General features: G+C 34.4%; 2 protein-coding genes across 10 annotated transcripts; one reads left to right on the top strand and one right to left on the bottom strand.

The window, feature by feature from the left end:
* Window positions 1–5,555: 5,555 nt before the first annotated feature.
* LOC109009715 (enhanced ethylene response protein 5) lies at window positions 5,556–15,116 on the top strand. Its single transcript, XM_018990316.2, has 13 exons — window positions 5,556–5,871; window positions 5,952–6,088; window positions 6,183–6,282; window positions 6,375–6,464; window positions 6,838–6,903; window positions 7,157–7,246; window positions 11,354–11,410; window positions 12,307–12,368; window positions 13,025–13,112; window positions 13,420–13,496; window positions 13,577–13,651; window positions 13,739–13,844; window positions 14,739–15,116. The coding sequence occupies exons 1-13, from the start codon at window positions 5,704–5,706 to the stop codon at window positions 14,868–14,870; spliced, it is 1,248 nt and encodes a 415-aa protein (XP_018845861.1). The 5' UTR covers window positions 5,556–5,703; the 3' UTR covers window positions 14,871–15,116.
* A 3,007-nt stretch (window positions 15,117–18,123) lies between these two features.
* On the bottom strand, window positions 18,124–23,013 carry LOC109009661. 9 transcript variants are annotated; one of them, XR_001999092.2, is made up of 13 exons: window positions 22,865–23,013; window positions 22,715–22,771; window positions 22,554–22,605; window positions 22,365–22,456; window positions 22,158–22,288; window positions 21,918–22,041; window positions 21,648–21,775; window positions 21,231–21,554; window positions 20,371–21,129; window positions 19,223–19,345; window positions 19,065–19,132; window positions 18,369–18,567; window positions 18,124–18,274 (listed from the first exon to the last, which is right to left on the bottom strand). XR_001999092.2 is itself a non-coding variant. In XM_018990304.2 (13 exons), the coding sequence occupies exons 1-13, from the start codon at window positions 22,887–22,889 to the stop codon at window positions 18,555–18,557; spliced, it is 1,695 nt and encodes a 564-aa protein (XP_018845849.1). In that variant the 5' UTR covers window positions 22,890–23,013; the 3' UTR covers window positions 18,124–18,554. The 9 variants fall into 9 exon arrangements, 8 of the variants coding, with proteins under 8 accessions (XP_018845849.1, XP_018845841.1, XP_018845802.1 ...); XM_018990304.2 differs by having other exon boundaries at window positions 18,124–18,567; window positions 20,371–20,498; window positions 20,700–21,129; XM_018990296.2 differs by having other exon boundaries at window positions 18,124–18,567; window positions 20,371–20,969; window positions 21,084–21,129.
* Between the last annotated feature and the right edge of the window lie 601 nt (window positions 23,014–23,614).

Here is a 23,614-nt window from a genome sequence, read left to right as displayed (position 1 = left end):
TCCCACAATTTTTGCTCCACGGGGGAGCGTGGGATCAAGCCGTCACATGTAACCCCAGACGTGTGAAAATGGATAGGCGCATGCAACAGGAAACCCATTTGTTGGGCATTATAAATTGTTGGAACTTCAAGGGTTTTAAAAAAAAAAGGACAAAGAAGAAAGAGAGAAGTGAGAGAAAAGAAAAGGCAAAAATTCCCAAGTGGTAACTGAAAGGGATGTTTACACCCCCTATTGGGCTAGGCCTAACTCATCCCAGGGGGCCCAACGACAGATGCATAGTAACGAGTTATGTTAAGAAGAGGGAGGCACAAGGCCAGGGCGAGAAAGGAGTCGACGTGGAAGGATAGGACGACAACCCCACTGACACGCACATAGTGGCAGGGCTACACCGCATTAAGGGGTTAGATACATGACGTGGACAGGGATCCCAACAAGAACTCTTGTCCCTAACATAATGCACGAAAGGTGGCCATACTCTCCAACCTATCACTTAGGACCCGACCTGAGGGAGACACGACTCATTAAGGCAACTACAAGGTACCCAATATGGTAGATGGGAACAGGTTAACACATACCTCTCGACTCTATGTATATCTTGTTCATACTGGAATTCTAAAAGAAACAGGTTAGCACCTACCTCTTGAAATTGTACCCATTATTTTGGGTTCCATACACTTGGCATGGTTGATTGAGCTTCCTTGTTTATTAACTTGTCTGATACAATTAGTCTGACCAGACTAAGGCTTCCACGTCTCACCATTGCCTCCTCTTCCACATTCTATAAGAAGTCTCTCGCAGTTTTAAATTATTTTGGGTAATTATTTCTTGAGTTTTAAGAAACTCTCAATTAGGACCTTTTATTAGTCTTTCATTAGTTTTTATACAATACAATATGTCATATGAGTTATATTGCATGTGTCAACCAATAAAATCCGACACCTAATATTTTAGTTCCACATAATCAAATCTATATAAAAATAATAAGTATAAAATTATAAAATTAAATTTTAGAACCCAAAAAAATCTAAAAATCTCAATTTCTTTAAAACTAAAAAATTAAAATCAAAATAAAATTTCATAAAACCACTGATGAAAAGAAAACTAGAAAAACTGCAACCGATCTACAGATTAACCATTCCACGAGTGTCTATGCTTGGTGAAGAACCTACTTTCAATTTTCTTAACATTTAAAGATTAACTTTTGGTGAATAAAATATAGATTAACTTAGATTAACATTTAAAGATTAACTTAGAGAGCGAAAACATAGGAAACTTTTGGTGAATACCTGAAAATATAACCATGAAATCAAAACATATATGTTCTGCTACTGTACAGTATCAGTTTATTGAAAAGAAAATAGTGACTCCACAATCTAATAACGTTTAGTTCAGCAACATATAATATGATTTCAAAATCAAAACCATACTATAAAAGAAGGCCGATGATCAGCATTATTGAACTTAGTCTAAAGAGGAAAATGGATCATATTCTAGAACATTATTCTAATATAACATTTTATTAGTACTCTTTTCTAATGATACAAAGATTTTATCTATTATCATTTTTATTATTATTGTCTCAATATTTCTTAATGTATTTAACGCATCGTGAAATGGTGAGAGGATAATAATAGAAGGGATAATGAGTAACATTAATTTTTCTGATATTAATGCGTATTCATTAGACATATTTTGAATTTGGCATGTTATTCCTCGAAAGATTGGAAAATGGGTATGAAAGAGATATAAAATCCAATTTCTTTTTATCAAATGCATGGTTGGTTGCTCACAAGATAAGAAGAGCTAGAATTCCATCTTTCACTTCACCATATGGTGTTTTATCTACGGATACATATGCCATTTTATCTAGCTAGCTGCTGTGTATTCTTCTCATTACCATCTATATGCTAAGCCTATTTCTAATTTTTCCTTTTCTAATGAGCAAGGGTCTATTAAGGTCCCGTTTGGATATATAAATGATTTCATCTCATCTTATTTTATCTCATCATTATAATTTTTTTCAAATTTCTACACAAAATATAATAAATAATTCAATTTTTTGAAATCTTAAAACAATAATAATATTAAAAAATAATATTCTAATAATATTTTATGAAACTTTTAACTTTCATTTAAAATCATCTCATCTCATTTCACCATCCGAACGGGGCCTAAATCTATCCTACAATGGTTCAATTTATTATTTCATTAGGTTACTCTTGTATTTCTCATATTCTCTTTGCAGATGATCGGTTCTGTTTTACAACGAGAAGTTTTAGTGCTCATTTTTCATCTTCTCCCTTGATATGATTTTACTTTCTGATTAAATAGTAAACGACCACAAAAGCTTTTTTCTTTTTCTTTTTTTAAATGCATGAATCAGGTTCTAGAGCAGGAAGGCAATTACTTGCAGAAACTATTGATTTTGGGGAAGATTTTTCCCTGTTATTTATTTGTGTCCTTCCCTTGATTGTTGCAAACTTAGGTCATGTATGAATCTTTGTTAGCTAAGATAAGGAAAGAGGTTGCAAGATGGAAAAGAAAACTATCATCATTTGGCCGGGAAATTCACACTTTTTGAAAGCATTTTATCCTCGATTCTATTACCTGGATCGTTTGTTCATAGGCACTCCCAAAAAGGTTCTTGATCTGCTGCATCAAGTTTTTGCCAGTTACTTTTGGAGTATGTATACGAGAGGCTCATCCTACAAAAAATGGATTCCATTTCAGTGTTTAAAGTTTATCACTTTCAATAATAAAAAATGCTATTTATCATCTTTTGTATTTTAACAATAGCAACCATACGTATGATGGGAATCCATCTTTCCTCACCCCACATCCATGGGAGCGAATCCTCTCTTCCCTCACCCCACCTGATCAGATCCTCTCCTCCCTCACCCCTTGTCTTGCTACTTATGATCCGTTTGATTATATAGTTTAAATGAGATGAGATGAGATGAGATGTTTTATTAAAAATTGAATAAAATATTGTTATAGTACAATTTTTTAATATAATTTTTATTTTGAGATTTGAAAAAGTTAAATTATTTATTATATTTTATGTAGGAGTTTAGAAAAGTTATAATGATTATATAAGATGAGATGATATGATTTGATTTTGTGTAACTAAACCTGTAATCAATTTTCTTTTCTTTTAAAACTTATTGTTTTTCACAAAATATATATTTTTGTTTTCTATAGTTATTATATGTATCTTATTGCGTTTTAAATATGAATTGTATTATTTATTTATTTATGATTTTTAGGTTTTTAAATTTTGTTGCCTTTACAATGGGTTTTGGCTTTGTTGTGAATGCTATGTTTTGATTTTTCTTCTCAATTATTGATGAGAAATTCTACTCTTCATTTTAATTTTTCTAGTACCAAATCAAACCTGTCATGTGACACAATGTAAGTGGCTGCTATTTAAATGATGGACACATAAATTCTCTTAAAATGGAAAACACTTTAGAGAGAGATTAGAAGTTTACACACTCAAAGTGATTTGATATGATATATTAGATTATAAACATATTTTATTGTAAACTAAATCAAACGCATTAGACTAAGTCACGTTAGTTTGTAAACATTTTTTTCGTAAGATCTCTTTGTAAATTTAAATATTGATGATGCTTACAAAGGCAGCCCAAGTCCATCTAGTTACGGGTATACTTACGTCCTTTAATTGCTCTATTATTGCTGTTTTTTATAATTTTTTTATACTTTGATACTAATACTCTTGCATAATTATCAGCTCTAAAATTTGGTTTCACTGTGAGCTATTAGTTAAGTGTTTCTGAGCTCATTAAATTATATTATCTCATTATGGTTAATTGATTTATTTAGGCCTGCTAGACGGGCCCCCGCATCCAATCCTGGCCCGGGCATGTGGGGGCATCCGCCTGCATTTGGTGGGCAGATGGGCAACTACTTGCCTTAAGGATATGTCAGGGGTAGGTACCGGGTTGTGCCTTGGCCCGCACGAGTTTTCACCCGTCCACCCGACCCAATATATAGAAAAAAAAAAGATTTGTAATGAAATAACAGCGTTTTGGATACTACAAGGGTTAATAAAACCCAATTTCCCCTCTCTCTCTCTCTCTCTCTCTCTCTCTCTCATCGTCGTCACAACCAGACTCGCCGCCATCGCAACTAGCCATTGCTCCATCTTACCTTGTAGTTGTAAGTATCTTGAACTCGAAATCCTAATTTTATTGAAATTTTGAAATATGTTTATTTTATTTTCTGCAATGAAGGATGTGATTGTTTCAATGGAGGATGTGGTTTTATTTTGGATGTTGTGGAGTTAATCCACCCCCCGACATCCGGGGCACCCGCCCAAGCAAGACAGATCTGAGGCTCGGGAGCCTAACTCGCCCTCTCGCCATGCTGGGGTGGGGCCCTTAGCTGTTCCCCTGCTAGGGTCAAGTAGCACCTCTACATTTAATATTGAATCTTAATCCCTTGGTAATATTTTGATATTTGGAGTAATTTTTTGCAGTTCAAGCATCTTTTCTTTTTATTCTCAAACATGTTTATAAAAAAAGTAATGCTTTAATAGATAGCCTCACCTCATTTGGAACCTTGGACAACACGATAAGTTTCTTCACTCAAATCCAATTGCCAAAACATATGCTTGGTATGTTTGCTCTCGATCGTGCAGGTACTCCTAGCCTTCCTCATTAACTCTAGTTCTTTATTTTTTTTATAGACCCATTGTAAATCTCTTATTATCATTTTTCACTTTTAATTCCCTTTAGGAGCTTGGTTTTGAAATTTTGGTTGTAGCCTCCATGCTCTTTTTGTATAAGGTATTCATTCACAAAAAGTGAGAATTATCAATATAATTGGTGTACCGTCCCATTTTTTAAAAACTTAAAAGTAAACCACATCAAATGATCTAACTTTGAGTGAAAAAATTTAGAAAAAAATATTACTTTTTATTATACATGCGACACACAACATCAACCACTGGTTTTTGTTATAATTTTAACAAAGAAATATTATTTATTATCCCCATATCATATATCAATATGTGATTTGTCTTTTTTTATCATTTTATTTAAATACATATATTTATACATTAATATGTGTGTTTAAATAGAATGATAAAAATGACAAATCACATGTTAGTGTGTGGTGTAAGAAATAATAAGTAGAATTTTTCTTCAAAAAATAATCAACTGCTAAATAATTTTTTTAAAACAAATCACAAAACCTAGGAATTATAAGTTTGCATAAGACTAGTTTAATTTTTCATTCTTTATAACATAAAAATTGGGTCCTTTTTTTTATAACCGTATTTGATCTATTTTTTAAGATAAATTACAAATCCAATTAAATAATTATAATAGTTTATTATTTTAATTAGATAGTTATATTAGCTTTATTATTATAATTAATAAATGGATTCCTTCAAGATTGTTTGAATCTTGCAAATAATATTTACGGACTATTTAAATTGAGAGATTTTTTGTTTTAATTATTCGAAATATACTTGCGAGAAATTTTCGTCAAAACCTGACTAGTCGAGCCTCTTCTCGGACATCCCTGGAATAAAAAAAAAGAAGTTTTATCATTGTAACTAATGAACAAGACAAGAAGCTCCCTTTTGGTTTGGACTCTGGACTCTGGAGCCATAATAGTCAGTAGCAACGTGATTGTGTGTTTTGAATTGGAGAAGAAGAGGAAGGAGCGTTGGATATGGCGTACCTGAGTATGGGAGAGGCACACCGAAGAATCACGGATTACCTTAACCGCTTCTCCGATGCCGTATCTTCCCAAGACGGAGCTTCCCTCAGTCTCCTCCTCTCCCTCTCCTCAAACGCTCCTTCCCTTCTCTCTCTCGCCGATGCCCTCAACCTCTTCCAGGTCTACTTCTCTCTCTCTGCCTCTCTCTTACTACTGTGAAACTTTAGGGAAATGACTTTGATTTTGTAAAATTATTGCAGGATACTAGTAGAGTGATCAAACAGTCCGATAAATACTCTCAATACACAGAAATTTTCATCCATCTTTTTCGATCACTGCAAACTTACCGACTTGGAAACCTTTCCGATGCCTACCAAGCCTTCGAGAAATCTGCCAAGTAATTTTTTAGCAGTTTTTTCATGAGTTTTTTATTTTATTTTCTGGGATATCTTGATCGAAAACAATTCTTTAATGGTGGAATTGAATTGCAGTGCTTTCATCCAGGAGTTTCGAAATTGGGAATCGGCATCGGCTTGGGCTTTGGAAGCCTTGTATGTGGTTGCTTATGAAATTAGGGTTCTTGCAGAGAGAGTATGTTCTTCTACTTCTAAATGATACTATATGAAGGCGTTTGATATTTATCGGTGATTTGTAGAGAGTTAAATCTGACTTTCTTTGTGTAGGTTGACAGGGAACTGGCTTCAAATGGAAAATCCCCGGAGAAGTTAAAGGCTGCCGGTTCGTTTCTGATGAAAATGTTTGGGATCTTAGCTGTATGTTTCTCTTTTCAAGATCTCATAGCAAGTGTGCATACAACACAATCCATGTAAAATCACATATATATTCCTTAAGAAGTAAAACAAAGTGTTATTTGGCCTAAAAATCTTTGCTGGTCTTGTTTACATTTGCATTTTCTATACATTCCTCCATTTAGTGATAATAGATTAGAATTATATGTTGGTCTTTGCCCCGTGCAAAAACTGTGGCGAGGAAGGAGGTCAACATTATGTTTGCAATCAGCAGCACAAACCTATATGCAGTTTTTCATTATAATTTGGCTTCAACAAATTCACAAAATAAAATGTAACAGTTTGGTTCTATGGATTTCCTTTCTCCTAACTCTTTAAAAGAATGTGTATATTGTAGGGAAAAGGCCCAAAGCGAGTTGGAGCACTATATGTGACTTGCCAGTTGTTCAAAATTTACTTTAAGGTGATTTATGCTTTTTTCTGCTGTCTGTTGGTTCCTTGTTGTTTAATTTTATCTTCTAGTTCGTTTTTGGTGGGAAGGTCAGTTAGATTCATAAACATAACTTTATCATGAGCTCTTCGCCCGTATGTTTTACTATCAAGAAAAGAGCAATGCATGACTTAATGGATGAAGGCATATTTACCTTTTCAATATGCTGAAGGAAACATGAGTGGGCTGAGCTACAACATGATAACCTTCTTTCATTTCTTTGCAGCTTGGTACAGTTCACCTTTGCCGTAGTGTAATAAGAAGCATTGAGACTGCTCGAATATTTGATTTTGAGGAATTTCCTAAAAGAGACAAGGTTAGAGTTTATTTTGTTAAAAAAATGTATTTTATTCAAAATATCTTTATCTGGTTGCAACTATTTGTGGGCAGTCCGACTCCGATACGTACTCTCCCGCCTTGTGCTTCAACCAGAATTGCCTTGGATTGGGTTTTGAAAGAGGTAGAAGAATTACGGGCATGTGTGGGGATATCTTGTATAGGATTTAGAGAGCAATTTAATGCTCTTCTTGTTGCTATCGAAGCTGGTCGCTCATTGGCCTTGAAGTCAGCTTCTAAGAAGGAAAGGGAGTTAAGAAGATTAGAATGTTCCATTAATTATGACACAAAGGAGGGTAGTGTTGGGAGGGACAAATTGAAAGGGTGGGAGTCTCATTTTTCTCATGAAGCCTAAGATTCTCTCTTAGAATGCGAGGGAGATTAATGACATTAACAATCGTCTTCGCATTAGGTCTCTTCTTCGTATTTGGAAGATTGATATCGTATGTTTTCAAAAAACGAAGTTGGGTTTTATTCATAGAAGTATTATTTGTAGCTTGTGGGGATGTGCTTTTGTGGGTTGGGCATATTTGGCTTCTTCGGGAGATTCAAGAGGTGTTCTGTTGATGTGGGATAAGAGTGGTGGAGTTAGTGGAGGAGTGTATTGAGAATCTTACGGTAGCATGTTCTTTTAAAAATATTGAGGATGGGTGGAAGTGGGCTTTTGCGGAAGTTTATGGGCCAAACTTGGATGGGGATAGACGTTTATTGTGGGAGGAATTGGCGGGTTTGTATTATTTGTGGGAATTGCCTTGGTGTATGTGTGGGGATTTCAACATTATTTGGTTCTCTAGTGAGCGTTCAGGAGAACCTGGTATGTCTTCGGCTATGGAGGAATTTTCGGAGTTTATCTTTGATTTGAATTTTTTGGATCTTCCCCTTGTAGGAGGAGCATTTACTTAGTCCAACGGTAGGAGCTGGTTGAGACTGGATAGATTTCTTGTATCTCCATCTTGGGAGATTCATTTTCCTGAGCTATGTCAGAAGAGAATGCTTCATGTTTGTTCAGATCACTTTCCAATTTTGCTAGATTGTGGTGGCATACATGGAGGTCGGCGGTATTTTAAGTTTGAAAACTTGTGGCTCGGAGCTGATGGGTTTGTGGATAGAGTTAGGATTTCGTGGAATTCTTATCAATGTACAGGAACACCTGGTTTTATACTTGCTGGAAAACTAAAGCTTGAAGACGGATTCGAAGCAGTGGAATGCTGAAGTATTTGAGAATATTGATAATCAGAAAAATTCCGTTTTGGAGGAATTGCTTGCGCTGGAGGTTGGGGAGGAGAATGAGATTATGAATGAGGTGGCATTGTTGAGGAAAAAAGGAAGTGGTGATCGAGCTTGAGATGATTTTATTGATGGAGGAGATATCTTGGAGGCAAAAGTCGAGGGCCCTATGGTTGAAAGAGGGTGACAAATGTACTAAAGTTTTTCACAGATTGGCTAACTCACATAAGCATTGTAATGCCATCAAGTTGCTTCATTTTGATAACAGAGTGCTTTCATCCCCTTCCGTGATTTAAGATCATATTGTGTAGTTTTACGAAGCTCTTCTAACTAAAACAGTTGAATGGAGGCCCGAACTTGATGGGTTGGCTTTTGATACATTGGATCCTTTTTCTGCGAGCTAGTTGGAGACCATTTGAGGATAATGAGGTTTATCAGGTGGTTTGTGGGATGGTTAAAGATAAAGCCCCTGGTTCGTATGGTTTTTCTATGGCATTTTTTCAAGCTTGTTGGGATGTTATGAAAGATGTGATGCGAGTTTTTCAAGAATTTTATTCTTATCATAAGTTTGAGGAGTCTCTTAATGCCATATTTATTGTTCTCATTCCTAAGATAGCCGAGGCCTTTATGTTGAAGGATTTTCGCCCTATTAGCCTTGTAAGTGGGGTTTATAAGATAATCTCAAAGGTGCTTGGTAACTGTATAAGTACGGTGATAGAGAAATTTTTTTCTAAACTCCAAAATGCTTTTGTTCGGGGTAGGCAAATACTTGATTTTGTGCTGATTGCTAATGAATGTCTTGATAGTCGATTAAGGGAGGGTGTTCTTCATGTTATTTGTAAGCTGGATATGGAAAATGCGTATAATCATGTGAATTGAGACTTCATTTTCTATATGCTTGGGAGATGTGGATTTGGGGAGTAGTGGTGTGCATGGATTAGACATTGTGTATTTTCTGCTTGGTTTTTAGTGTTAGTTAATGGAAATCCTTGTGGTTTTTCCATAGCTCTCGCAGTTTGAGACAAAGGGATCCATTATCATGGAGGTTTTGAGTTGAATGGTGGAGGCTACTGTTGGGGTAGGGGGGGGGGGTTCCTTTATGGTTTTTTAGTAGAAAATGTTAACGATGGTTTTATCACTCTTTCTCATCTTTTTGCAGATGATACTCTTATTTTTTGTGATGTTGATTGTGGGCAGATTCAAGCTTTAAGGGCTGTATCATTATGTTTTGAAGTTGTATCTAGCCTTGAGGTGAATTTGGGTAAGTTGTAGTTGGTTCCGGTGGGGGAGGTGTGGAATATTAACTGTTTGGTGGCTCTATTGGGTTGTAAAGTTGCTTTTTTACCTATGAAATATCTTGGCCTTCCGTTGGGGACGTCTTTTAAGGCTTAGTCTATATGGGATGGGGTAGTTGAGAAGATTGAGAAAAGGCTGGCGGGTTGGAAGCGATTAGACCTATCTAAAGGGGGTAGAATTACTCTTATTAAACGTACTATTTCCAATCTTCCAACTTATTACCTATCCTTATTTCCATTGCTTGTAGGGTGCAAATCGGATTGAAAAATTATTTCGTATTTTTCCATGGGGTGGAATGGGAGAGGAGACTGACATTCATCTTGTTAGTTGGAATAGAGTATGTTCTCCTATTTCAAACGGAGGTTTGGGGGTTCGAAATTTGAGAAATCTCAACAAGGCTTTATTGGGGAAATGGTTGTGGAGGTATCAATTGGAAGGGGAATCATTGTGGATGGAGGTTATAGATCAGAAATATGGGAGTGATTTTTTTGGGGGGGGGGTGTTCTAAAGGGGCGAGGGGGGCTTATGGTTTGAGTCTTTGGAAATTTATTAGAAAGGGTTGGGAGATTTTTGCTAAACATATAAATTTTGCTGTTGGTGAGGGTTCAAGGAACCGTTTTTGGCTTGATGTTTGGTGTGCTGATCAGGCTCTTTCTAGTACGTTTCCAGTTATCTTTCGTTTGGCAGCCAATCGGAATGCTACTGTTGCTGATTTGTTAAACTGTTCTAATGGTACAGTGCAGTGGGATGTTTGTTTAACTACAACTGTACAGGACTGGGAACTTGATGAGGTCTCTGATATTTCCAGTTTCTTACACTCCTTGGGGATTGGGGGTAATGAGAGGGATAGAATGTTATGGAAGCGTACGGGTAGTAAAAAGTTTTCAGTACGGTCTTACTATAAGGCGTTGACTGCTCAGCATTGTTATCCTTTTCCTTGGAAGAGTATTTGAAGGTCTTATGTGCCCTCCAAAGTCACTTTTTTCATATGGACAGCATCACTTTGGAACATTCTGACGATCAATAACTTGAAAAAGCGCGGCCTTATTGTTATGGAGTGGTGTTTCATGTGTAAGAAACATGGGGAATCTGTGGATCATTTACTTCTGCATTACGAGGTGGCAAAGGCATTGTGGGATGGTGTTTTTAGTAGAGTTAGGATGGCTTGGGTGATGCCTATGAAAGTAGTGGATTTGCTTGCGTGTTGGATTGGACTTCAAAGTCCTCCTCAAGTGGTTGTTGTGTGGAAGATGGTTTATTTGTGTGTTATGTGGTGTATTTGGTGGGAAAGGAACGAGAAATGTTTTAATAATAAAGAGTGCACTATGGAGGAAATCTGGAAATTCTTTGTGTTCTCTTTATTTCAATGGTTTTCAGCTATAGTGCTTAATGGAAATTCAGCTCATGATTATAGAATATAATTAGGTGTTTTCTTTTGCATACTTCCTAGATGCATGGGCTTCGCCTATTTCATTCGATGAATAAAATTCTTTTTTACTTATAAAAAAAAATTTGTTGCTAATCTCACTCCAAGAGGCCGTAACTATTGTAATTTTCTTTTCAGGTTACCTACATGTATTATACAGGTCGGCTGGAAGTGTTTAATGAAAATTTCCCGGCTGTAAGTGCTTTAACTTTTAGGCCCCATTTAGATAGTGAAAGTGTCATCTCATCTCATCATTACAACTTTCCCAAATTCCCACAAAATATAATAAACAATTCAATTTTTTCAAATCCCAAAACAATAATAATATTAAAAAATAATATTCTAACAATATTTTATTCAACTTTTAACTTTCATCTCAACTCACTATCCAAATGGCACCGTAAACTAATGATATAATTCTTGCATGTTCGGAGATGTGTTGTATGCATGCACTTGATATAGTTAATGAAATTAATATGATATTAATTTGTTTCTTGGCAGTAAACAAAATCTTCAAAAACAGAAAAGACAGAAAACAAAGGGGTTGGGTGGCAATAGTGTGTGACCACAATGTGGTGAGGAACACATATGGAGATCAGGAAATTAATACTTTGCCCCTCCAAATTACCCCTGCTTTTCCAATGTACACCTTAACCTACCAAACCTGGCGATTGGCATCCTAAAATACCAAAGGTGGCAATATGTACCCTTGTCAATGTTCGTAGTAGGGGTGCAAATTGTCAAAACTTGGTAGTAAGGGTGACAGTGGTCAGTTTTGATAGTTTAAGGTGCAAATTGAAGAATGGTGATAGGTTAGAGGTGCAACATGTAATTTCCCCATATCGATAAGTGTTCCTTGCTTCGTGTCAACTTTCTACAAAAAATTTCCAAGTGTGCGCAGAAGCCACTCACTCGTCATTATAATGTCGGCTTGCACCAGGCTGCTTGCTGTAATGTTTGATCCAATTGGATTAATTATAATTGCACTGTATGAAGTAGATTCATTTCCTTGCCTGCAAAGTTTTTATATCAGACATTTGAGTTTGTTCCTCTAGTCTACTATTCACATGTCTACTTTTCTGACGTTGCAGGCTGATCATAAATTGTCATATGCCTTGATGCATTGCAATCCTCACCGTGAAGCAAATATAAGGTTTGGTTCAGGTGTGCTTACTTGCATATATTTTGCATCTGTATGATTGAGTGTTTAATTCTCCATAATTTATAGAGATTTTTTGTACATCAAACATAAATATGTATTTATGACTGGGTAAGTATGGATCCAAGATACATATATTTTAGCATTTATGATTGCCCAAAGTGGTGAATAGTAACTTTAACTTTAGAGAGTTCAACGATTATGATGGTAAAAAAATTGGGAAATTAAAACTTTGAAACTGCGATCTTGTTGTGGTTCGATAGCTTTAAAATAATGACCAATATGATGGCATCCCAGAGAGAAAACACAGTACATCGATGATCAGTGTCACTTTACCCGATTAAATGTTGTTTTCACTTGACTTTTGAATTGACTGATTCTTTTTTCTTTTAATCAGTAAAAAAAAAATTGACATAGAATCAATGTTTACGTCTTTTTAGTTTATGCCTTTTTATGTCAGAGATTTTTTTAGTTTGTCATTATTGATGTAGAATCATCCAAACATAATTTAATATGTTTTTTCAACTCTTGGTTTAAGTATAGGCTATTACTTTAAATAGTCTTGGATAATATACTGTCAAATATGAGATTAGTAGGAATATAATTTCTTCTATCTGGGCATCCCTTACATTTTCTGTCTTTTGGAATAGGATGATACTAAAATATCTGATACCTGTGAAGCTTTCCATGGGTATCTTACCTAAAGATTGGCTGCTCGAGAAGTACAACCTAGTTGAGGTATGGCATGCCTGTTGACTTTTTTCTTTTCTTTTCTCTCTAAGATCTATAAGAGATTTTTTTAATGCCCCATTATTCTCTCAGATAGAGATATTTTAGTGTTGCCTAGTTTGTTGCACATTTGTCGAGTAATGGCAATATTGACCTGTACTATTTTTTGTAGAAAATTTTAGGAACCAATGTTGTGTGTGCTTGTTTGCATTGGTAGTTTGAAGTTGAATCCACAAGGTTTTACATGTCTTACACCATCATGTGCCTAACGATTTTTATTTTTGGGTTACAATATACATTGTTGTTACTTTCTCAGTACAGGGATGTTGTGCAAGCTCTAAAAAGGGGAGATCTCAGACTTCTTCGCCATGCTCTCCAGGAGCATGAAGACCGGTATGTTCTCTTTCATTTTTACAAATTAGGAGGAGAAAGAATTTCTGGAGACTGGAGACTGAGTTCTTTATTGTTATCAGTTTCTTAAGATCAGGTGTATATCTTGTCCTAGAAAAGTTAGAACTCCAAGTTTACCAAAGACTGGTGAAGAAAATGTAAGTTGCCATGTCACGTGCATATATTCCTGAATTAATTCAGGTGCTAGAAGTTATACTCATGGTTACCACATGCTTGTCGTGCAGTTACATTATCCAAAAGCAAAAGGATCCAAACAAAGCTCACCAGGTGAAGTTGGAAGTGATTGTTAAAGCATTGAAGTGGCTTCAAATGGACATGGATGTGGATGAGGTAATTATATCTCATTCCCCTCTTGTTTTGAGTTTAAGGCTATGCTGTAAATGAACCGAGTCATTCACGAAGAGTTTGAGCTTGACTCATAGATACTTGACTAGAGTTTGATTCATTTAATTCAATCTCATTTATCAAACAGGTCAAACTCATACAAACTCAGCCTTACTCATATTAACTAGCATAAACTCATAATTTCGTATTTATTATTTTTAATAGTATTATTTTTAACTTTAAAATGAAAACACCTTAAATATTTATAAAAGTGAGAAAGGATCATGTTCCTAATGCAATGGATGTTATTAAAACTTTTATGAATATAAGTCTCGATATAGATATGTATGAAAGCATATAGAATCTATATAGAGACTTTTATATAAACTTAAAATGGGCTTGTATAAAATTTATATGTAAATTCATAAGATATAATATGAAAGTCTATTTTGGTTACAGGAAATCATTATGATTTACTGGAAACACAATATTAATTAATTTAACACTTACAGGTTCATATATATACTTAGATGATATAGTTTTAAATGACACGATCTTAATATAATTAACTAATTATTGATACAAAGTTATGACAGTATCTAAGGTTTCTGGATTTTTGCCTTTTAAGGAAATAATAGATTAATCAAGCAGCTCATGAACATACTCGAATCTGTTTAAAAAATAAATAAAATTATTGGGAACATAAATGTAACTTGGTGATAAGCTCAAGCTCGAGCTCAGCTTGTGCTCAAATAAAAATTAGACAAACATATATTAAACATTCAATGTTGGGCTTGACAAGCTTATTTACAACCTGATTTATGACACCTTACTAGATTTCTCTCACTCGGTTGTTTTCTTTGGTAGGAAATCTTATAAGATATTTTTTGGAATTTGTAGGTGGAGTGTATAATGGCCATACTAATATACAAGAATCTTGTGAAAGGGTATTTTGCTCACAAGAGCAAAGTGGTAGTTTTAAGCAAGCAAGATCCTTTCCCTAAATTGAATGGAAAGCCTGTTGATTCGTAGTGTTTGAGCAAAGGTTATTTTATTTTATGCTTAAAAGATTTTCTATCCTGAGGGCAATAGGCCTGGCATGAGTTCCATTTGTTTACCCTTATGGATTCTGTTGTATTAGAGGTAGAAAAGTTGGTTGACTGTGACTGTCTTGGGCAAGAAAGGACAATTCAGCATTGCATTGTGCTGATTACCAAATTATTTTCTTACTATGAGTAATGAAGTTATTGAAGAAACTCACACACAAATATTTTGGCCTATTATCCTCAAAAATAAATTATTTATTACTTGTTAAAAAATATATTGATTGATAGCATTCACTATGCTCATTAATTATTTGTATGATCTTTTTTTTTCTCTTTTTGAGTGTTAGTTTTATTCAAGCACTCATCAAACAGCAATCTTTCAGCTCCATACTTGCACAACAAAATACAAATCCAAACCATTGACCATTAGTTTGATTACATTATGCTAAGGTGCCAAGTTTTGTGAAGAAAGAGATGTGCTGGGTTTGCATATAAATCTTACATTAGAAAGTTTACACACTGACATGGCCAAATGTGAAACATCAAATCTACTTTACAAGAAAAATAGTTTTACAATACGACGTAACATATTAAACCATCATGTCAATATATAAACTCTTTTGCGTAAAATTTCTGTATAAACCAAACACTTATCTTATGCATAATCAGGCTTGTATTCTCAAGTTACATGCTCAAGCTACTATGATCTTATAAATGACTAATCAATATTTTAGTCAGTATCAATGTATCTGTGATTCTGAGTATATCGGATAATTATATTTTGCACCTTTGAACTGTTATTGTTTTTGAAATATGCACCATAATTTCCAAAACTGGGGATTTGACATACTAATCTAGCAAATTTGTATAAATTTTACCCTCGTTTAATATTTGATAGTCAAGATTGTGTTAAACTTCCTGTTTCTCACCTATATTATTTTTAATAAAAAATGTAAATTAACAATATTTGATACTTTAAGGTGTAATTGTCAGTTTTGTCAATTTAAGATATAGAATGATAGTTTGGAGTTGTAAAATGTCATTTTCTCTTAATTTATTTCACATCAAGTATCTCCATTAAACTATATTGTTAAAAGACTAATGGGATGCCACATGCCAATCCTTGATTAGTTAAAATGTGACATCAATGTCCACGGTAACCAATCAAAGGTTGACATGTGGCATACTGATGCTACGTGACAATCCTCCCATTAAAAGAATAGTGATTTTTTTTTCTTAATAATTATAAATTCTTATAAAAAATAAAAAGAAGAAGAAGAAGAAGAATGATTTATATGAATGTGCTGAAACCAATTAACTAATGTATTAATCAATTAACTAATGATTTAATTAATCAATGGGACTTGATTATAGAATCCAAGAACTTCTTCGTGTTTGTGCTACCTGTCTATTAGAGACGGACGGTTTTTGAAAACCTGAAATTCCATACATATTATAGTCCCATGTAATAAAATGTTTATTCTTAGATTTTTTCAATAAATCAGATAGAATAATATTACGACTATATAGTTTTAGGATGTCTAAGCTCTTAACAGGTCCATCGTTAAAAAGTAAATTTTTATTTGTAAGTTTTAAATTTATTTACTTTTTTTTTAAAAAGTGCGTGAGGCTGGTATACCTGTTATTTCCCTAATATTAAGTACAAGTTTAGGGCGGATGGATAATCTTCTAACAATCCCAAAGTACACTCATTAGAGCACTCTCATTGGATTAGCTAAAGTTAAAGTACATTTTTTATGAATGTAAGATAAATTTAGCATTTAGCTATTACATTCACATAAATTTCTACATTGGAATATCTATTTTTTCATTATATGACAATAAAATAATATAAGATAAATTTAACTTTGACTATTCACATCAAATCTCCACATTAGATTATCTATTTATTCATTATATAGTAATGAGTAATTAATAATTTTGAAAATTTTTTAATTTTTTTAATTATGAATTTATTTTATTTTATCATAGATTACTATTCATAATATTATATATTAATTAATAATTGTATTTTAATTATATTTTTTCAATTGTCATTTAAAATGGAGAGAGAAATAATTGATATTAAAAGGAGAGAGAAAAAAAGAATATAAAATAGATTTGATGAATGAATAGTTTCTTTCAAATTTGAAAATTATTTTAGATATTACTGTAGCTATATTCTAAATATTTCAATGTGAGCTATTTAGTTATTACTGTAGCTATATTACTGTAGCTATATTGCACTTTTAAACCAATAGCTATTTCAATGTGAGCTATTTTATGACTTAATAGCTAAATTCTCATTGAATTTAGTTTTTAGCTAATCTAATGAGAATGCTCTAAGAGCTTTGAAAAGTATTTAAAATGGTTTAAAAGTGCATTTGAAAAAAAAAAAAACAATATGTTTGATAAATTTATATTAAGTGATTTAAAGATGAAAAAAAAAAGAACTCGAAAACCTATTTTTAAAAAAAGAAAAAGAAAAAGAGAAAAAACTAAGCATGCGTACTTGGACATTCTTGTTGCCGATCACACTTCTTCTTCTTCTTGTCAATAAATCCTAAATGAATGTAAACTCGTTTGTTCTTATCTTTCACATTGATGGTCTTGGACTCTGAAAATGTTCACACTTCTTTGCCCAAACTTGGAATGTGTTTATACCCCCATTTTTGGGTTTGACTTCCACTTGACTCAAATTCTTTTTCGTCGTATATATTATATGTGTTTGCCAAAATATTGCCAACAACTTGTTGATGACAAATTATATTTACAAGCCAATATGAAGGACACACCTTTCACACCGTTGACGTAAGTTGATTTGTAAAAGAATTTAATTTTAAAATTTTATTACGAATCAAATCTCACCATATAAATAGTACAGAGAGTGTGTTCTCCCGTGTGCAAGTTTGCGAATAAAATAACTCAAACATTCATTAATAATAATAAAAGAAAAAACTAAACAAAATTGAGAGTCTTTATAATCCTAAAAACAGTTGAGATGAAAAGTGAAAACCGAAAAAAAAAAAAAAAAAAGAATAAATGGAGATTTCAATTGAAACGGTTCTAGCTTCTAATGCTTAAATAGAGGTGTAAAAACTGTAAAATCCTAAGAAGCAGATCTTAAAACTGTACAATACAAGAATTTGATGCTCTTAACATTTTTGGCTAATCCATAACTCGTTGGTTTCTTTGACATTGTCGACCTATATTAGAACAGGTTAAGAGTATCTAACCTCTTGGGTTCAACAATATTCAATGACTCCATGGAAAGGCCACAAGTACTAATTTATTACAATTGTCTTTGTCAAGATATCTTGCAAGAAATTGCCACTGCTGTCATGGCTTATTTCTGGTTCCTTATGAGGTCCTTAAATCAGAATCACATACCTGTTGCTCAACATAAAAGGTGCATTTCTGTCCATTTAAACATGGAAGTGGTCATCTAGGCTTAATAAAATTTTTCTTTAGAAATGATATTTACCTTGATGGATTTACATCTGGATCGGAGAACAGCACATCCGCATCCTCTTTAGAAATGAAATTTGGGCATGCTTTCTCCATATTTACTTCCAATCAAAACTAACTAGAGAAAAGAACTGGGGAAAACATTTTGTGGATACAAGAAAGTTCCTTGGCATGATGATGAAAGATTGATCAACGGAAACTTTTATCTGCAGTTCCTGAGTTAATTAACCCGTGTGAGCATGACATAGAACAAGGCATTGATATGATGCTACCCCTTAAAAGCACATGCCTGATACAATGTTAGAATGCACTTCTAATATGCACTGAATTATCTAAATCTATAACCTTCTTATTTCAGATGTTAGGAAATGATATGATGTCCTGTGCATTCTTTTAAGGTCATATAGCAATTAGCTTTACTGATTACATGTGTAGTCTGGTGGATTGTGTTGATTGTGAAGGACAAAGAGGCAAACATTGGTCATTTACTACATCGACAACATATAGCAGAACAGCGCAAGATACTTTAAGCAATTTACGTATGACAGCATACAGTAGCTGTCAGTCATTCTGAAGCTAAACTTGGATATCTCAACATTGGCTAACCCAATTTCTTAATGCAGAAGTTTGGGACGATCAAGGCAGTAAAAGGCATGGAATAGAAGTTTAAACACATTTGAGATAAACACAATTTGAATGACAAGGATATTACCTGTTATTCTTTTGTCTGGTAAGAAGAACAAGCAATCCAAATCCTATCATGATTGCAACTTTTACTACCTGGGAAAAGGCAAACAGAATCTTAGAATATTTCGATTATGGGTCAGAGAGGAAGTCATTGAAGTGCAGCTCAAATAAAATTGAAGTAACCTGTCCCACCAGTCCTCCAGAAGTCTCAGTATTCTCTGATCTTTCATGTTTTGAGTTCCTTATTTCGTGGCAAGTCTTCTCATCTTTATTCACCTTAACAGCAATTCCAGCATCCACACTATGCTGAAGATGATGCAAACACAATAACCGGATCATCAGATTGGTTCCCAGTTAAATAAAGAGAACCATCTCCAACATGTCAGGTCCAAGGTTCCAACTAGATGGAACTTCTTCAAAATATAGTTCTACAAGTAAATTAGTCATTCACAAAGTCTTTGATTCTGTTACATAGACGGTTTAGATCAAAATAATGTATTGTGTCCACTCAAACATTATGGATAGAATGCTGGGCATGAAATTGACATATTTAGAGTGAAACGTTAAGGTTTGATTATACAAGATAATATGTCCTGTCCTGAATACTGCAACCATGCAAGTAGCATACATCACAGCAATAAGTAAGATTTTGGGACAACATATGGAACCGGGACAGAATATATATATATATATATATATATATATGGTTTACTACAGATCATACAATGTAAGATAAGAGTGTCTTAATTAGAAGGTTGTATCTACAACTAGTTCCATGAGACACCTCTTCTTACAGTTCCAATACTTAACATAGGCTCCCGGACTTCCATTAAGAAAATAAGCTTATAGAAGTGGACTTATACTTTATCAAGATTAACGTTGGTGGGTGGTTAATTCTTGACAACGTTTGAAGAATAATTTTTCATTTAACCACCGTTAGCAAGTCTGACATCAGTTATCCACTGTTATAGGGGAGTTCTATTAACTTATATAGCAGTGCTAACTGTCTTTTGATGAGGATGATTACAAGTTTACATAAACACCCATAGTTTGAAGACTAATTGTATTCACTGTATCTTCACTCCTTTCTCATTCTCTTTTACTTCTATTCCTTACACTCTGACACCGGCACAATCAGAACTTTTTGGTTATGTTTGATATCTATCTTCTCCTTTTTTAAACTATGGTTTATACATGGTAAAAAGATTTACCAAGAGAGAATTTAATAAGAAGGGAAAAGTGTCAAATACTATCATTTGAATTTACAGAATTTGAAACTCAATTATTCACAAATGTAAAGAAACCAAAGGCTTGGAGGAAAGTTCAGATACCTCTTCCACATTGTCTCTCGTAGAGAGATTTAACTTCCCTTGATGGACCTCCGGCTCCATACTGTAACCACCCATTAGATCTATCATTTTTGTACCCCCAGTCGTTACACACAAGCGTCTTGCTTCAACTGGAAATATCCAGACACCAGAGCTTTCGAATAAGGAATGCTTATTTACATTATATTCTACTGATTCCAATCTATGTCTTGAAGCTCCTTCAACATCCATGTTTTGAACATTTTTAGTTTGAATTCCCCTTCTACTCTCCTCTATGACTGGATTGGAACAAGAATCTTGCTTATCAATAAACAAATTATGAGGGTGTCTACCTGAATGCTCATCAAGCATCCTCCCTGATACTGTAGGTGTTTCAAATGTCGATGCTTGCATCAAATCTTGATGACATTTCTCTTCCTCTTTATCTACTTCTTTATTCACTGCCTTGAATTTATTCTCAAGACTTGGCATTGTTCCAATAATCTGAAATTTGTCATTGTTCAACTCTTCCAGTTGGCAACTGTCCTGAGATGATTTATGTCCAAGTAAGCTAATTTGTTCTTCTCTTTTCCTGAAATAGGTTGGGCCATGTTTCAACTCCTCTGCAAGAAAAGGATTAGTTGGTCTTCCTGGTATTGAGTCTTCTGCTTTAGTAATTCTTGTCTTTGCTTTATTTAAGTGCTGACTTTTTAAAGGAGCTTCTGTTATAGACTTACTTGACTGAAATTCTGTTGGTGGTGGCTTCACTTGAGACCACATATCCTGCTTCAACATTTACCATCATGAATCATGATTTTTACAAAACATATATTAATATGGAACAATGTGTGGAGAATACTATTGAAGTTGCATGCTAAATGTACCTGAGATAGACTGCCTTCAAAGGCACTTATCATTTTCCTTACGTTGCTACGGGTTTTCCCAGGCTGAGTCTGCTTCTGATGGCTATGAGCCATAGTTTCTTCCAGATCATGAGATATTGAATTGCTTGTGGCAGCAACATCTAATCCTGATTCTACAGAAAGCACTCCAACGGAACAAATGGCTCTTGTAGGAAATTCAGCAGGAAGTGTCCTACTCTCATTCTCCTCCATTGTTTCCCTGTGACTTACTTCAATAAGATGGACATCAACTCCTTGTGATGCAGGCATTGCCAATAACAACTCTTCATATTGATCTGCATCATTCTAAAACAGGTGAAATAAAAATCAACTGTACTTTTCAAGTTTCTTTCTAGTAAAAGAGTTTAAAGATTACACTGCAAAGTGGTAATGCTTAACTGAGGTTGATTGATTCTGATCAGGATGTATTCCTTTTATGCTCTCAGAACCAGATTTTTCAACCTCGCTGAAATTAATAGGATTTGATACCAAACAAGCTTTGGAGGCTTCCTCTTTGACACTTACTGCTTCAATTTAAAGAAACCTTTCAGAAAAGGTATAATCAAGACCACATTGACAACTAAAAACCTGTCATTATTTCTACATATTACAATTCTTTTTCTACTCAAAGCTTTCACAATTTTTTCCAATTGGTGAGTAAGATCTAACCTGAGGCCTCATTGCTTAAGTCCAAAGACAATGCAACATTACCACCAGCAGTAGTATCACTCTTAGGACTATGAATACTACGCTTGAGAAGCTCATCATGTTTCATTTTCAAAGCCGATTCTCTCTACAAAAAGATGACAACCCGCATTCTAAATAAAAAAAGTCAAGAAATACCTCACATAGAAAAACTAAAAATGCCGACTTTGGAGAACAATTGAGATGTGGGAAAAGAAACAACACCATCATTCGAATTCGGTTGCGCTCGTCTTCATTGAGGACAAACTGCAACTTCATCTGCACGTGACCACCTCCTTCTAGGAGAAAAAGGTCATCCCAAAGACCTCTCTCCACTATAGACTTGGTCTCAACCCCTGCCACAAAATATGTTGATCCTCATAAGGTTCCATACTAGATTATATGAACTCAAATGGAAATATCTCTATAAACCTGCACGTGATATTTCTTTCCCATCAGCATCCAAAAGTGCAACAATCAAGTTGTCTCGGAGGGTTGTTAATGGGCTGTGAAAATCAGAACAACTTTGGATATGTCATGGCCAATAATATAAAGTAGCAAATGTTGAAACCAATAAAATACTCTAAAGTTTAAATATTGAGTGAATGCCGTAATCCTTACAAAGAGAACTCTTCCTTATCTGAAGTTTGGTACTCTATTTTCCCCATGGAAACTGAAATTACAATATACACTCCATTAACTTCTTTTTTTTTTTAGAAAAAGGAAACCATTGTAGGCATCTATGAAGGAAGAGAAGATGAAGAGACGTGTTAGGTGCCTACCTTTTAAGGATATAGGTGAAGAAGGTGACGACGATGGAAGCCCGAAGAATTCCCGAACTGGAGTTGATGAAATATGCAAATTAACTATTAAAACTAATACAGATGCAACTCCCCATATTTGAATTGCAGTAATGAGACAGTAGTTAATACCTGAAACCAGGATGTTTCCAGGCATTGTATGTCAAGAAGTTTGTAGGAGAATCTGATCAAATTTATGTTTCAGTTTGAGATTTTTGAATTGATCGGTTTGAGGAAATGCAAAGGCTTGGACTTGGACCCTGCTGAATATGGGTTGTCTGCGAGGGGATTGGATTGGGAAATGTGGACGTGGTTGGACTTCAGGGAAGTTTTAACACGTTGGTGGGGTCCTTCGTCCTTGCTAACGTCTAAAAACGTATTGGACCACCTCAAACACTGGCTGGGATGCCAAAACTATATATTTTTGTCTCGCTCATAGCTAACAATAATGAATCATGAGTCAGTTTTAGTTAATTTATTTGGTAATTGTTTCCTGCAAAATTCACAAGCAAACTTGGAGACTTGTCTCCAAGCTTTGTGACGACTTTTTGACAGTTTCCCAAAATCAAACAGTAAAAAAGGGAAGAAGATTGTGCTTCATTTTGTTGTTGATCAATACCATCCTTTTCATGTCTGTGACCATATTTTTATTTTTTTTGGTTAAATCAGGACCATCAATTTGTTAATAATTTCTTCTCTTTTAATCCAAGGGCTCCAACGATGCTACGGTCCACACTACATAACTACACCAACTACTCTTCATTTACTTGTAAAACGAAAGCAGTTTGACCACGACATGGCAATGAAGAAGAGAATGATGACATGATGGTCCTCTCTTCATCAGGCAATACACAAAATGTGATATATTCAGACGATTTCGGT

Source organism: Juglans regia, chromosome 1 (genome assembly GCF_001411555.2).
Source record: "Juglans regia cultivar Chandler chromosome 1, Walnut 2.0, whole genome shotgun sequence".
Classification (NCBI taxonomy): domain Eukaryota; kingdom Viridiplantae; phylum Streptophyta; class Magnoliopsida; order Fagales; family Juglandaceae; genus Juglans; species Juglans regia.
This window is presented reverse-complemented; position numbering and strand designations above follow the sequence as displayed.

Excerpts from the sequence above, each read along its gene's own strand:
- LOC109009715 (XM_018990316.2), top strand. The coding sequence starts at position 5,704 with ATGGCGTACCTGAGTATGGGAGAGGCACACCGAAGAATCACGGATTAC. Across the intron at positions 11,411-12,306 it reads TTAATGAAAATTTCCCGGCT|GCTGATCATAAATTGTCATA; the intron begins GTAAGTGCTTTA and ends CTGACGTTGCAG. Across the intron at positions 13,845-14,738 it reads TGGACATGGATGTGGATGAG|GTGGAGTGTATAATGGCCAT; the intron begins GTAATTATATCT and ends TGGAATTTGTAG.
- LOC109009661 (XM_018990243.2), bottom strand. The coding sequence starts at position 22,889 with ATGCCTGGAAACATCCTGGTTTCAG. Across the intron at positions 22,606-22,714 it reads TTCACCTATATCCTTAAAAG|TTTCCATGGGGAAAATAGAG; the intron begins GTAGGCACCTAA and ends TTGTAATTTCAG. Across the intron at positions 21,776-21,917 it reads CTTAAGCAATGAGGCCTCAG|CAGTAAGTGTCAAAGAGGAA; the intron begins GTTAGATCTTAC and ends TTTAAATTGAAG.